Genomic DNA, 15,295 nt, shown 5'->3' with positions numbered 1-15,295 from the left:
GCACATTCTTGTTTGTAAAAAGAAGAGTGAGAGTGGGATCTTCCAATCCTACAGTAGACATTTAGTCATTCTATTCATTCAGAATAATTTTCATATCTATTCAAACTGTAAATAAAGGTAACAATGAGTTTGGGGACTAAAAAGTAGTTTGACTTTTATTCCAGAATGATTATTTCATCTTCAGGGTCTCTTAGTATTAAAATACTTTTATTTGGTTATGTATACTTAGGCTCTTCTTAAGACTAAAAGCTTACCTCCTAGTTTTCTCCAACAGAGTCATTTTCAAACATTTTCGCTTGCACTGCCGGTAAAATAATTTTGAAAAACGATGTGCTCTCCTTACATTTTTCCATTAATGACTAAAATACCTTGTAATTTTAAATGTTTGTAAAGTATGTAATCCCCCAAATATTGTAAATATTAATCTTTTTATAAAGCACTATTAAGTTTGCATTTTAAATGTATCTAACAAATCTCAATCCTATAAGAATTTGAAACAACAATTCATTTAAAAGTATATCTATATGACAGTCCCTCAAAAGTTAAACAAAATAGTTACCTGATAACTCAGCAATTCCATTCGTAGTTATATACTCAAGAGTTAAAAACATGTCCACGTGACATTGTGTACACAAATGTTCATATAAACATTATTCATAAGTAAAGAGTAGAAACAACCCAAATGTTTACAAACTGAGGAATGGGTAAATCAAATACGGTATATGAACACAATGGAATATACTAATCGACAATAGAAAAGGAATGAAGTAGTAATAGATACTACAACATGGATGAACTTTGAAAATATTATGCCAGATAAAAGAAACTTGTCACAAAAGATCGCTTATTTTAATATACCATTTACATTAAATGTACAAAATAGAAAAATGTGCAGAGGCAGAAGGTAGATTATTGGTTGTAGGAATATGGAGGGAATTGGGAATGAATGTCAATAGGTATGAGGTTCCTTTTGGGAGTGATGAAAATGTTCTGTAATTAAAGTGATACAGGTTGCAAACTTTTTTGAATATTCTAAAAAACACCAGATTGCACATTTTGAAAGTATGAATATGATATGATTTAGATCCTAATAACAATATGTATGAATAAGCTTTTATTTCAAAGTTGTTCCTGTGCCACAGCCCCATAATGTAGCATAGTATACTTTGGGATAGATGAGGAATGTGACCTCCTTTTATGAGGCGAGAAAAAAGAAAATTACGGAAAGGACACTGGGAAAGTAAAACCTGTGTGGTAACAACTGTTTTGGGAGCAGACCATTTTCTAGGAGGGGTATGTAATGGAATTTGAGGTACTGAAATTTCTTTACATCAAATTGATCTGTGTCTCAGATAGGTTTTATATAGCTCTAGTGGTATGCATGCTATTTGAAGACCACTGTTCTAACAAAACTACTTTGAAATTTCACAGTACTTCATTCCTTCCTTCAACTTTCACCTTTCTCCTGACAAGCCTTTATACAAAATATTTCCTAAATTTCCATTATGCTCTAAAATTTCAACAAACTTTTTAAAACTGGGAGTGAAATAGAAAGAACCTTATTTCTTCTACCTGATACATTTTAATCCTTAGAAAACATCTTTTTTGTTCCCAATGAGCATTCGTAGGATAAAATAATTCAGCCAGCTGGCTTGACTATCCTTTTACTCTTTAATGAAGTGAAACTTGAACCAGCTCCAAACAGCCTTTCTTAAGCATGCTTGTAACTGAATACTGTACACTGTAATACACAATGCTTTCCTACTGTGCCCGAGACATTTATAACTATTCCTCCGAATGAATATTCTTTCTAATAAACAGACCAAATGTAAATGTCTATAGCAGATGAATATTTATATCTGAATTGGAGAATAGTTCATACTTCTCTAGGTCTCATGAGATATGGGCAGGGCGCTCTCTTCAAAATCAGAACAAGAACAACACGAGAAAGTCTGCTGATGGGCTGGACCCCTTTAAAATATATTTTACAGGTTGAACTATGTATAGAGGACCTCGCAATATGTATTACTCTTTTCTTCATGGTTATGCAACGATATGGGCCCCATATTAAGGTATTTTGGAAGGAAAAACTTTAGAGGAATAGTTTGTAATTGATATCAGCCATTTGAAACATTATAACATGGCTAAAACAATAAAAAGCAGGAATGACTCATAAAAATAACGTAATTTTTGCAATAACTAATCAACAACACTTATTCCAAAAATAATACAGACATATAAATATGAAAGGACTAACTTAAATTGCTTCTGATTCTGTTTTTAAAAATTCATTACAGATATTTTCAAAAAGAGTCAGATTTTTTTCATAACAAAGCAAATAAGTAATTCTTAATTTGTAGACTCTTGGCAACATATGCTTCCTCTTGAGACAGTGCCAGGGGTCAATTCCAGAGATAATATTTTGGGCAAATACATCTTTACCAGCTAATGTAGATACAAAAAAATAGACATAAAAGCTCAGTGTTCTTCTTACAAAATAAATGAACAATTAAGCTTAATGCGTTTCTTACAAAATAAATGAACAATTAAGCTTAATGTGTTTCTTATTTACCAAGATGTTTACCTCCTCACAAATGGCAGTTACTTGCATGGCCAGTTGTATGATTCTTATACAATATGACATAATGTTCTTTGAATGGCAATGAAACAGTTTTTTCAACTTTATGCAGGAATGATTTAAAAATTAAAATTGCATGTGTTTAAGGTACAACGTAATAGTCTCATGTACATATGCAATGTGCAATGATCGATATAAGATTTAAATGCAGGCTTAAGATGATAAAGAAATAACAAGTTGCTCTTCTTTACAATAATGTTATTCACTGTTTTTTTGCTATAGTCATTTTTGATAACCTAATCTGGTTCATTTCAGCCATCTTACTAGTGCTTACGGACAGACTGTCTTGTGTATATTAGCCTCAAAATGTGCTCCAGATCTGTTGAAAAGCACAGCTCTACTAGAGAGGAAAATAAAAAGAAATTTAACTAGCTGACATATCTTTTACTTTATGGAACTTATAATCATTCTTTGCTTTTTCAAACCATCTAGGAATCCTGCAACTGAAAGAAGATACCATTGAAAGTTTGTTGGCTGCAGCTTGTCTTCTGCAGCTGACTCAGGTCATTGATGTTTGCTCCAATTTTCTCATAAAGCAGCTCCATCCTTCAAACTGCTTAGGGATTCGATCATTTGGAGACGCGCAAGGCTGTACAGAACTTCTGAATGTGGCACACAAATACACTATGGTAAAATCAATTGCTTCAACTTAACTTGTAATAAAAATATGTTAATGTTGTAATAAAATTAATAAGCAATATAAACTTATATAACTTGTAGATGACTTTCACATAGTATATATTCAACAAAAACATTTATCTGGTTGACCTGCACTCAAGCAAGCTTTTCCTTTTTTGAATTACAGATGTTTCATTAAATCCCCAAACTTGAGAAAATAAAAATACTGCCACAAAATAAATTGTACAACTGTATATTTCAAGTAGAATCTATAGAATTAAGATAATGTTAATTCCCTGATGTTTTTGCACAATTAGAGCTTTAGTTTGTAAAATTGCACAAATTATGATTTATAAAGAAAGTGAAGTGTCTTTCAATAAGGAAAAATGCTAATATTAATGGGTCAATAATTGTCAGAGCTTAAAAACTACCAAAATTAGTGGCACAATCTCAGCTCTCTGCAACCTCCGCCTCCTGGGTTTAAGTGAGTCTCCTGCCTCAGCCTCCCGAGTAGCTGGGACTACAGGTGCCCGCCACCATGCCCGGCTTATTTTTGTATTTTGAGTAGAGATGAAGCTTCACATATTGGCCAGGCTGGTCTTGAACTCCTGACCTTGTGATCTGCCCGCCTCGGCCTCTCAACGTGCTGGGATTACAGGCTTGAGCCACCGCGCCCAGCCCGGATAATTTTATTGAATGAACTTCTTTATGTCTTAGTAACAAATTTTACTTTGGTTAAAAATAACTTACAGTTCAATTCATTAATGCAACTAGCTTAAAATCCCTTTCAATTCTATTAACATTTAAATCAAAGGCAAATGTTCATAGGTGGTAATTATTTAAATGTTGCATGTGATAAGATAGAGCATATTAAATGGACAGAGGATATTCAATAAAGCCTTACAATAGATGCTAATACTTCCCTGATGCAGAGTAAAAATAAACTTTTTTAACCTCTGAAGAAGGGAAGGACACGAGATGGATCATTTTGTGAAACCCAATCAAAATATTTCAAACAAATGAAATTGCTTCAGTTATTTAATATTAAAAAACAAAAGGCAATTGTATACAAGTGAACAATAGAAAGTCACACATTGAAATCATAAATGTAGCATTTTTTAGAATAGAGACGTATATAAAGAGTATTTTTCTGGAGTTTTATACAGAAGGTAATTTTTTAACTTCTAAAATTTCAATTGTTTAAAAACTTCTTATCAAATCTTTCTTCCTCCTACTTCCCACCCTAGGTCCATTGCTCAAAATTTGAAGTTTGAAACATAATCCTCAAGCAATACCATTATATGGAGAATCATATTATAATGGATTGACATTTTAAAATATATCATTTAATTACACCTTTTATGTTCCTGTGTCCTAAATACAGATGCCATATAATCTAAAGGAACAGGAATTAGGAAGGTCAAAGTTTTATTCTACCACAAAAAATAAACATGAAAACTTCCTATTAAATTATTTAAATTCTTGAACTAAGTATTAGCAGTTTCCTGTTTCGTATTACACACTTGCAAGCAAAATACATTCTGGAAAAAAACGCTTGAATTATTTTTGCTGGTCAAAATGAACTTGTCTTCCTTTTCCTATTATGTGACCAAAACGGAGTGTTGAAGCAGGGTGTGCATACAAATGTAATATTGTTGTCTCTCTTAATCTCTATTCTTTAGTTATGTTAGTATCTATTGTAAATACAGTAAAATATATAAAGATCTGGCTATAATAATGTTTTTGCAGTACTGTATTGATAGTTTAATAATGCAAATAATTTTAATGTCTAAGAATAATATTACACAATTTAGGGATTCAATTGTAATCATGTGCATTGGTAGACTGAACAAGGTAGATTGCCTTCCCTGATGTGAATGGTCCTCATCCAGAAGTACCCTCACAGACACATTCAGAATACTATTTGGCCAAATGTCTGGGTACCCCGTTACCCGGTCAAGTTCACACATAAAATTAGCCATTTAAATCATATAGATTGTTGCCTGCACCAATGAAGCATTTAGCAAATATGTGATAGTCATTTGGTAAATTTTGCAACAATATAAGTGTAGATTTTTATAAAATGAATAGTTAATCCAGGGCACAAAAGAAGTCTCCCTTGGAAGGTGCATAGAGTGTTTACCTTGAAATTAGGAGCAAAATAATTCCCAAATAAAACCATTTAAAATTCATCTTTAAGTGAAACTAATTATTTGTATATAGTACTGGACACTGCCATGTAATATAGGAATACTTTAAAATTACACTTACTTTTTTTTTTTTTTTTTTTTTTTGGAGACGGAGTCTTGCTCTGTGCCCCAGGCTGGAGTGCAGTGGCGCGATCTCGGCTCACTGCAAGCTCCACCCCCGCTTCACGCCATTCTCCTGCCTCAACCTCCCAAGTAGCTGGGACTACAGGCGCCCGCCACCTCGCCCGGCTAATTTTCTTGTATTTTTAGTAGAGACGGGGTTTCACCGTGTTAGCCAGGATGGTCTCGATCTCCTGACCTCGTGATCCGCCCGTCTCGGCCTCCCAAAGTGCTGGGATTACAGGCTTGAGCCACCGCGCCCGGCCACACTTACTTTTTATTTAGACTAATCTACTATATTGCTTAGCAATTTTCAATAGTCCTATTAGGAAGCAATTCTGGAGTCATAACAAATTCTATCAGAAAATCTAGGTTTTTCCTCTTTGTTTTTAATTGGAGAGTGGGCAGAAAGGAGGAGATATTGAATTGTCCACAGTAATAATGGAGTTTCAGAGTTTATATAAAATATCGGTACTGTATAACCTTAACTTTTATAGTTTTATATTTGTCTCAACTCTTTCACAAAAATCGTATCACTTATGAAAAGCAGATGCAATATCAAACAAAATGCAGTAAGCATGATTTCAGAGACTTATTTTTGAATCCAGACTTTGCCACTTACTCCACAGGGAATCAGACAACTCATATGACCTGCTTTCTTATGAGATTAATTCCACTTTCTCACAAGATCACACTGGTGATGACTTAATGCTTGTGAAAGAAATCAGTAGAGTGTGAAGTGCTGTACAAGTGTAATGTATTAATAGTTGTGCTACTATCACCATTATTTGTATAAGTGGGGGGGTCTTCACCCAGAGACATCTGCTACAGTAAGAACAGCAGTTCTCTTTCAATTGTTTGTCTTAATCACAAAGGGTTATTTGTCTAAATAGGTCAGTTTGAAACTTACAGCAATCAGAGCTTTCTGATGGGTATGTCAACGTTGATGATTGCTGTATGGATAACTTCCTTATTTGATTGATTCACTTCCACAATGACTAAACTAAAAGTAAAGCCGAGGTGGTGATTCGATTTATTTAGAGACCCCAATTATTCAGAGACTAGCTTACACTGTTCCTGGAATATCTGTTTATTGTACAACATAAATTGCAAGTTAGGTATGTTTATCTTCATTTTAGAAATATATTTCATTTCATTTAAAACTTGAGATCTTCACTATGAGAAATATTAAAAATGATCATTCTGTTGTCAAAGAACATGTAATATTTATAAACTAGAAAAAATATGATGGTGTTTTGATTTAAAAAAAATGAAACACAGATGTTTGAAACTATATTTGACAAAATACAACACAATGAAAGAAGAAAGAATTGAGATATAATATATAAATTTATTTTTTTTTTTGAGACAGAGTCTCACTCTACTAAAAAAAAAAATACAAAAAAATTACCCGGGCATAATATATAAATTTAAAAGACATCTTCCCTCTTTCTTAAAGAAAAAATTTCATAGGAATCCTTTATAGATTTTCCTGAACCTATAGATTGTTACCAATTGTAAAAGAGTACTTTTCTCTTGGTCAATAGAAGATCATACTTTTCCATAAAAGGAAAGTTTTTCATCATTTTTTTTTTTTCTCATCTCTAAGGAATTCAGTTTCTTTCTGCCTCACATACATAGCCAGAGTTAACTCTCCTACGTTTTCAAGATAGCCACCACCTTAAAAAGTTCCAGCCTTTTTCTTATGACTTTTGGCTGAAGACCAACTAGACAGTCAGCTGTGAAATCATGAGCTGCTGTTGTCACATACAGCAGCTGGGAGCAAAAAGTGCCGCTTTTGACTCCAACACTCTGCCTGTGTGGGCTGTGAAGCAGTTAAAGCTAACCTTGTGTGTTCTATAAATAATTCCCACCGGAAGCATTTGGCCTCTCAGCTTCAGAAGGCTCCCTGTTATCCATGTCATGGGTAGCAGGAGCACCTATTTTTTATAAGTGGATACATCTGTGTCTCTTGCATTTTCTGAAGTTTAAGAACATGAAATGCTTTGATATGCTTATTCCATTAAGAAATTTCTAAAGTGCAGAGTTTTAGTAGATGACCTTTCTTTTCTAGGAACACTTCATTGAGGTAATAAAAAACCAAGAATTCCTCCTGCTTCCAGCTAATGAAATTTCAAAACTTCTGTGCAGTGATGACATTAATGTGCCTGATGAAGAGACCATTTTTCATGCTCTAATGCAGTGGGTGGGGCATGATGTGCAGAATAGGCAAGGAGAACTGGGGATGCTGCTTTCTTACATCAGACTGCCATTACTCCCACCACAGGTATGGAAAATCACCTAGGTAATTTAAAATATAGTTCTGAACTACCAGTAGGCACTAATCCGTTTCTTATTTGCCTAATTTTATTTTCTCAGAAGATTCCTGGTAATTTGAGGGTACAAGATTTGTTTCACAGAAGGACATATTCAGCCATCAATTAGAGGCATTAATAAAAGACAGAAAAAAACATGGCTAAAAAAAGCTACGGTTAAACCATAAACACCAGAATACTCATTAGTTTCATTTTCACCACATAATATTTGTAAAAAGCTGGGAAAATGGCTAGGCTAACTCTTTTTTTTTTTTTTTTTTTTTCTGCACACCTTCTAGGCAAAATGTTAATAATTAGTACAATAGCCTTCCAGAGGAGAGTCTAGGAAGGAGTCAGATCCTGAATAATATCTATTAATATCATCTGCTACCATCAAAAAATGCTATCATACTTTGGATGCACTATAACGAAATCATAAAGGCATCCTCACCATATATGTTGAATTGAAGGATTATAGCAAAGATGATTCTAAGAACAAACACCTTTGAGTAAGACCCAGGGTTAACTCACCTCATACTGAATTTTGGAATGCAGTCTCACCACATAATTTCACCATTGGTGATAACCACAATTTTTTCTCTGTAGCAAATTGATCAATACAATGTCTAATACGTGTGGATATATTGCACATATGCATGTAATGTATACTGATTTTGTGGCTATAGGCCTCAAATATCATCCAAATTAAAAACAGAGACCTTGTATAGATGTAGTGGATCAATAATGTTATAAATATTAACATGAATCCACTTTTGTAACAAAGTTACTAATTAAATGTTAATATTGAAAAATAGATTGTTAATCTGCTGATGATTTTTCCACTTTTTTTTTTTTTTGAGAAGGAGTCTCGCTTTGTTGCCAGGCTGGAGTGCAGTGGTGCTATCTCGGCTCACTGCAACCTCCGACTCCCTAGTTCAAGCGATTCTCCTGCCTCAGCCTCCCAAGTAGCTGGGATTACAGGCACGTGCCACCACACCCAGCTAATTTTTGTATTTTTAGTAAAGATGGGGTTTCACCATGTTGGCCAGGATGGTCTCGATCTCCTGACTTTGTGATCCGCCTGCCTCAGTCTCCAAAGTGCTGGGATTACAGGCGTGAGCCACTGTGCCCAGTGGATTTTTCCACATTTTTTAAAACTTCCAGCTGTTAATTAAATTCCATAGAACTATATGCATGCTCTTAAGAATCTATTCATATGCAATGAAAGAACATTGATTACCTTTCTGGTTATAGCAAATTTATCCAAAGAATAAGGCAATAGTAAAGCCAAAAACAGAAATAACAAATATATATATAATTTTAGATCCAAGGTTCTAAATCTTTGGATTCATAGATGATCTTTAGAATCTATGGAAATTTTATGTTTGGGTGAACGTTTACACTTAGGTGTATTATTCTCAAGAAAGGTTCTATGATATATGAGATTCTCAAAGACTGCCTTTCAAAATGTTCCTGGGTCTGTGAACTTATTAAAAATACAATTTCTCATGTTCCACTGCAGACCCAGTTAATCAATTTCAGGGAAACGGGCTGAAGAATCTGTGTATTAACAATTTCTTCTTGTGACTTTAGGCATAAAAAACTTAAGATGCACTGGTGTAAGATCAGAGGATTATATCTTTACAGAGCCTTAAGTCTATAAGACATTTTCAGCAAAGTGAACTTCTTAGTTTGAACTTCTGTTATTTTATTGGAATGGAGGGACATTTCTAGCCCAAATACACAACCAACAGTACTGTGGTAGCCCACCTCTGAGTATGCCTTAGACCTAGAATATGGACTGTGTGAACTTTCCCTGTTGATGGTAGTGATAGGCAATGTCATGCAAATATAGGCTTTCCAAAAGAATGTAAAAGGTGACCTTACAAATATTTTAGAAATGAAACATATAAAAAGGATGGTGATGAATCTCTGAAGAGTATTTTTAGGGAAAAATACATAGCCTAGTTTTTAGACCTATTTCTAAAGCATATGCATTAAGCAAATGCCTGGACTCTCATGAGGCAGGTCAAAATAAAGATCCATCAGATATCACAGGCGGAGTGAGAACAGAACTGAAATTAACGCACAGAGAGCAGGAAAATTCAGAGAAGTTTAATGTAATAAGACTACCTCTTCTATTCCAGCAACCTGCTCACTATTCCTCTCAATGTCCCATGATACTGTGGACCCCAAACTCCAAGGGAACCAATCTAAGATGACTCTTGACAACATTCTGAAATATACTCTTGACTTCTCTCCAACTCATCTCATGAAAAATACTTTACCTCACTTTTATCAGTGTTAAATAAGGTCACTGTCTGCCAGGTAATGATAGATAAAAAGAATTGATCATCTCTTTTTGTTAATATGCTGGCTAGTTACTAAGGCATGTTATCTCAACTCAGTTAAAAAGCACCTGCTTTCAGAATATTCTGCAGAAGTGATCAGATGATAAAGATACCATCCACCATGTCTGTTATTATTTTAACTGAGCATGTTTGCATGACCTCCACTACCAACACAACTACCCCAAATCCACCAAAAAGATTGCTACTTGTATTAGCCGCATGCAGTAGACTAGGAGATTCTTGCTTGTGCAGACACAGCCATTCTCTTTGACTGCTTTCCACAATACTTTCTATGAGTGCTTTTTGATGTTTGCTCCTTTAAATTATATGTGTACATATTCAAAAGATGAATAATGTGTCAAATAAATCTGCAGAGATCATTAGCTACTACCAGCAGAATTTTAGTTATTTTCCTTGATAAGTGAAAATAAAAATCTTGCTAAATAACAAAAAACATTAAATAATCAAACTTCTACCTTTAGGTTAGCTCAAGTTTTCTCTACCTCTACCTCCCAGGCTCAGACGATCAACCCGCCTCAGCCTACAAGTAGCTGGGATTACAGGCACATGCAACCACACCTGGCTAATTTTTGTATTTTTTTGTAGAGACCAGGTATCGCCATGTTTTCCAGGCTGGTCTCAAACTCCTGAGCTCCAGCGTTCTACACACCTTGGCCTCCCAAAGTGCTGGAATTACAGGTGTACGCCACTGCGCCCAGCCTGCAAAGTTACATAAATACAAATACGTTCTTTCTAAGGTGAACGCTCCGTTCATATGCCATGCATCACTATTTTGCAGTTACTGGCAGATCTTGAAACCAGTTCCATGTTTACTGGTGATCTTGAGTGTCAGAAGCTCCTGATGGAAGCTATGAAGTATCATCTTTTACCTGAGAGAAGATCCATGATGCAAAGCCCTCGGACAAAACCTAGAAAATCAACTGTGGGGGCACTTTATGCTGTAGGAGGCATGGATGCTATGAAAGGTAAAAATAACTTAAGAGTGTCTTCATTCAAAAAAGATACATTCTTAACAGCCTCCAAATTATAAGGGTGATATTAAAGCCATGTTAAATGAGTGCACCTAAAGCGAATTTTCATAAACAGGGTGCTTTGTATGATGTTGTGACCTCATTTTTCTACTTACCTTATGAGACATAACCTTTCGATTAGTGTTGAAATCTTAATAGGCACTTTTACTTTATAGAAGCTGTTTTAAAATTTGAATATTTACTTTGCCATATTATATCTTTTCAAGGAAAACTTACTTAGTGTTTGTGAACCCAAAAGTATGTGAGACAGGTCTCAATGAATTTACAAAGTTTATTTTGCCCAGGTTAAGGATGTGCCCATTCTGAACCCCAGGGGGCCAGGGTACAGCTTGATTTTATACATTTTAGGGAGATATCAGACATCAATCAATATGCGTAAGGTGTACATTGGTTCTGTCCAGACGCGAGACAACTCAAAGTGGGGACTTCTAGCGCATAAGTAGATAAGAGACAAATGGTTGCATTCTTTTGAGTAGCTGATTAGCTTTTCACTGAATACACAATTTACATGTGAGGGAAGTACAAGAATACTCACTTATGCCTTAGTCTGGCTTAGAGAATCTGCATTTTTTTTCATAAACAATAAAGCAGAGGAAGCAATCAGATATGCATTTGTCTCAGGTGAACAGAGGGATGACATTGAGTTCTGTCATTCCTTTATCCTGCACCTATGAAAATAAGCTGTCAAAATAAGAAATTCAATGTTAACTGCTTAAGGATAAGCATCTGGAGGCCCACAAGGAATTTCCCTGTGGGGAAATTGTGAGGGAGGTATGTAGCTTTAAAAAAAAAAAAAAAAAAAAAAAAAAAAAAAACCTCAGTATTTATCTTATTTAGGAATAAAAAGGTGGGGAAGGTTTGCCTGATGCAGTTCCCAGCTTGACTTTTCCTTTTGACTTCGTGGCTTGGGGGGGGTCCCAAGATTTATTTTCCTTTCACATGTTAATCACAAAGGAAAGAGACTGCACCTGGCAAAAGGTCTGGCTGCTGGCCACTTGTAGAAAGAAGCCATAATAACAAGAATGAGGTGCAATATAAAGAGAGGAAGATTTTCTTTCCCATGCTAGTAACGGGAGGAGTGGGTGGAATTCTTTCCAAAAATTCCTACTCTTCCATTTGTAGAGGGAATGTGGGGGTTTTAAAGAGAGGGTTTGGAATGCAGAATAGACAGGGTGGCTAGGAAGTGGCAGGTGTTGTGACCCACTTCAGTGGCTTGTCTTGAATTATTTATTCTTCCATCTGGTTAAGGGGCTGGTGCCATCGTGGCTAGAGGTGTCTGGTCTGTATCAGCATATGGCCCCTGAAGCTTCTAAGGAAATATTTGACGAGATAAGTGAGTATGGTGTGTGTTTATCAAGCATCTAGGTAAACAAATGTGCGTAAGGCGTGGGAGCATAGAATGGGATAAGAAAGGGAGTGGAGGAAAGAAAACATTCCAAGGATGTAAAATTTATCTCAGAGCGACATCTTCAAACTGGGGGATGGTGGGAAATGAGGAAAGGATATGGGATAGAAAAAAAAAAGTTTAAAAACTTGGTTTGAAGTCCTACTGGAATCACATTATTTTCTTTGATATATGTAATTGAAAATTGGAAGACTATATAGTAACTATGCTTATTAATCATGAGCCCATAAAACAAGAGATTGCAAATGCAATTATCTGCAGATTTGTAGGGTTACTTGAAGAACTGATGTTCTTCAGAAAATAACAAATAACAATATTTTTGTATTTTGTAACAATAATGTTACAAGATAGGTTTTATAGGACAATGAGATCCTATAATTAATTTCCAGTCTGGCAACTTGAGGTTTTATTGCATTTTGTTGACTAAATTGAATATTAATAGCATATTAAAAGATTTCTTGTTTGGTATTTAAATTACAAGAGTACTAAATAAAAAATGCAAGTGCACTTGTCCTTCATTTCTGACTTTGCAAAAAGCCTAATTTGCATTGTGAGAAATGGAAAATTTTTTGTTTGTTTGGTTTTTGTGTTTGTTTTTTATTTTTGGCATTTTATTCGGGCTAATCTTGCTTAACTTCTTGTTACCATAAAGAAATATATTACAACAAATGTTTATAAGTATCTATAACTCCTTATCAGTCTCTAAAAATGAGTGAAATATGAACCTATAATCTCTGGACTCTATTATCAAAGTTTGTTATGGAAATAAATGAGGGTATGAGACACTTTTGAGTTCCTGGTATTTGGAGACACTATAAAAGGCTCATGGGACGTTGCAGACCATTAAAAGAATAGTAAAACCTTACCTTTTTGATTACTTAATCTTTGATTGGCATTTTGCAAACATCGTTTCTAATCCTCACAATAATGTTACAATAATGTCACCGCTACTTTGCCCCTCTTAAGGTTAGAGAGCCAACCCAAGGACAAACATCAAGAAAGGCTGGAGATGAAATTCTTATTCAAATACGATGTTCCTTTTTCTACACTGCCACTGTTACAGACAAAAGAGCAACAACAAAACTCCTGAGGGATTTTAGAATCTATTAGAAAACCAGGGTAAACACGTAGTAACGAAAAACAGGAAAAAGAGAAAAAGAAAGAAAGAAAACCTAAGAAGTATAACAAAAACATTACATGGGCAGCATTTATCTGTATAAAGCAGTATGACACTGAAAAATGTACTACTTGGCCGGGCGCGGTGGCTCAAGCCTCTAATCCCAGCACTTTGGGAGGCCGAGACGGGCGGATCACGAGGTCAGGAGATCGAGACCATCCTGGCTAACACGGTGAAACCCCGCCTCTACTAAAAAAAAAAAACAAAAAACTAGCCGGGCGAGGTGGCGGGCGCCTGTATCCCAGCTACTCGGGAGGGTGAGGCAGGAGAATGGCGTAAACCCGGGAGGCGGAGCTTGCAGTGAGCTGAGATCCGGCCACTGCACTCCAGCCTGGGCGACAGAGAGAGACTCCGTCTCAAAAAAAAAAAGAAAAAAGAAAAAAAAAAAAAAAGAAAAATGTACTACTTTACATATTTTCACAAAAGTATAAACATTAATTTCTATACATACGCCTTTTCTTATAGTGTGTTGTTTCGGTTATTTTTAAAAGATGTTTTTGACTACATATTGAGTACAGTGTACACTGCTTGGGTGAGGGATGCACTAAATTCTCAGAAATCACCACTAAAGAACTTACCCATGTAACCTAAAACCACCTGTACCCCCAACACTATTGAAATTTTAAAAATTAAAAAAAAATAACTTTTATATTTTGATGTTTAAGAAATACAGTGCTTCCTCAGTCTCTAATTTCCTCTCTGACTCATATAACAAGCTCAGAATTCCTGTTAAATATAGGTATCACACTAATGGCTGGGGCTAACTCTAACTCCTACCATGTATTTGAAAGAATCATTAGAAAGTGCTAAGTATGATCACAGAGTCAAAATTGTTAAATTGTCAATTAGTAAACTTTGGATGTCTGTCTTGTACATACAGAGTATTTTGCAAATTTTTATTTATTTAAAAAATAAATTCTGAATAAAGAGTATGGCAGGAGACAAAGTAAAGGCTAATCGTGTCACTTTGGGAACATTTGTAAAGTAAATGGAGGAAATCATTACATCAGATATATTTACTACTGCAGGAACTACAGTGTTCTCAACAACACTGATAAGTTTGATGGGTTTTGTTCACTTTTGAATAGATGATGAACGAAGATTGGGTAAGAGCATAGAAATGAATTGAGAAACAATATATCAAACATTCTGAGGCAGAAAGTTATTTATACAGAAAAATTTTAAAGGAAAAGAGAGTAAAAAAATAGAATTTGTATTTTTCCATCTAATATAGAGCTGCCCTAGTAAAGCAGCTAGAGAATATACATTTTGATTAGCTGAAGGATTGCTGGGGGTGGACAAAGGGGCTGGAGAAGTCTTCAAACTTCAATATGTAGAACTACCAGTCATAAATGCTCATGTTGCAGTCAAAAGTTATGGGATCATTTTATCTTCTATGTTGAATCTAATGCCTTGAAAAATTTAACCTG

The 15,295-nt window shown here is 35.0% G+C and overlaps 1 protein-coding gene across 5 annotated transcripts in view; it reads left to right on the top strand.

Annotated features, from left to right (window-relative positions):
* The window catches only part of LOC105488004 (kelch like family member 4), a 158,495-nt gene that overhangs the window by 104,451 nt on the left and 38,749 nt on the right, over window positions 1–15,295 (top strand). For 4 of the 5 annotated variants that reach the window (XR_011618325.1, XM_071088901.1, XM_011751649.3 and 1 more), the window contains exons 4-6: window positions 3,071–3,267; window positions 7,640–7,852; window positions 11,031–11,217. Coding sequence is in view for 4 of the 5 variants with exons in the window: in XM_071088901.1 (XP_070945002.1) it covers window positions 3,071–3,267; window positions 7,640–7,852; window positions 11,031–11,217 (597 nt within the window). In the remaining variant the exon portion in view is untranslated. The remainder of the gene's footprint in view (window positions 1–3,070; window positions 3,268–7,639; window positions 7,853–11,030; window positions 11,218–15,295) is intronic. The other variant, XM_011751650.3, reaches the window with a different exon arrangement.

This window comes from Macaca nemestrina, chromosome X (genome assembly GCF_043159975.1).
Source record: "Macaca nemestrina isolate mMacNem1 chromosome X, mMacNem.hap1, whole genome shotgun sequence".
Lineage (NCBI taxonomy): Eukaryota > Metazoa > Chordata > Mammalia > Primates > Cercopithecidae > Macaca > Macaca nemestrina.
Note: the sequence above shows the minus strand (reverse complement) of the source record. Positions and strands in the feature narration are given on the sequence as shown.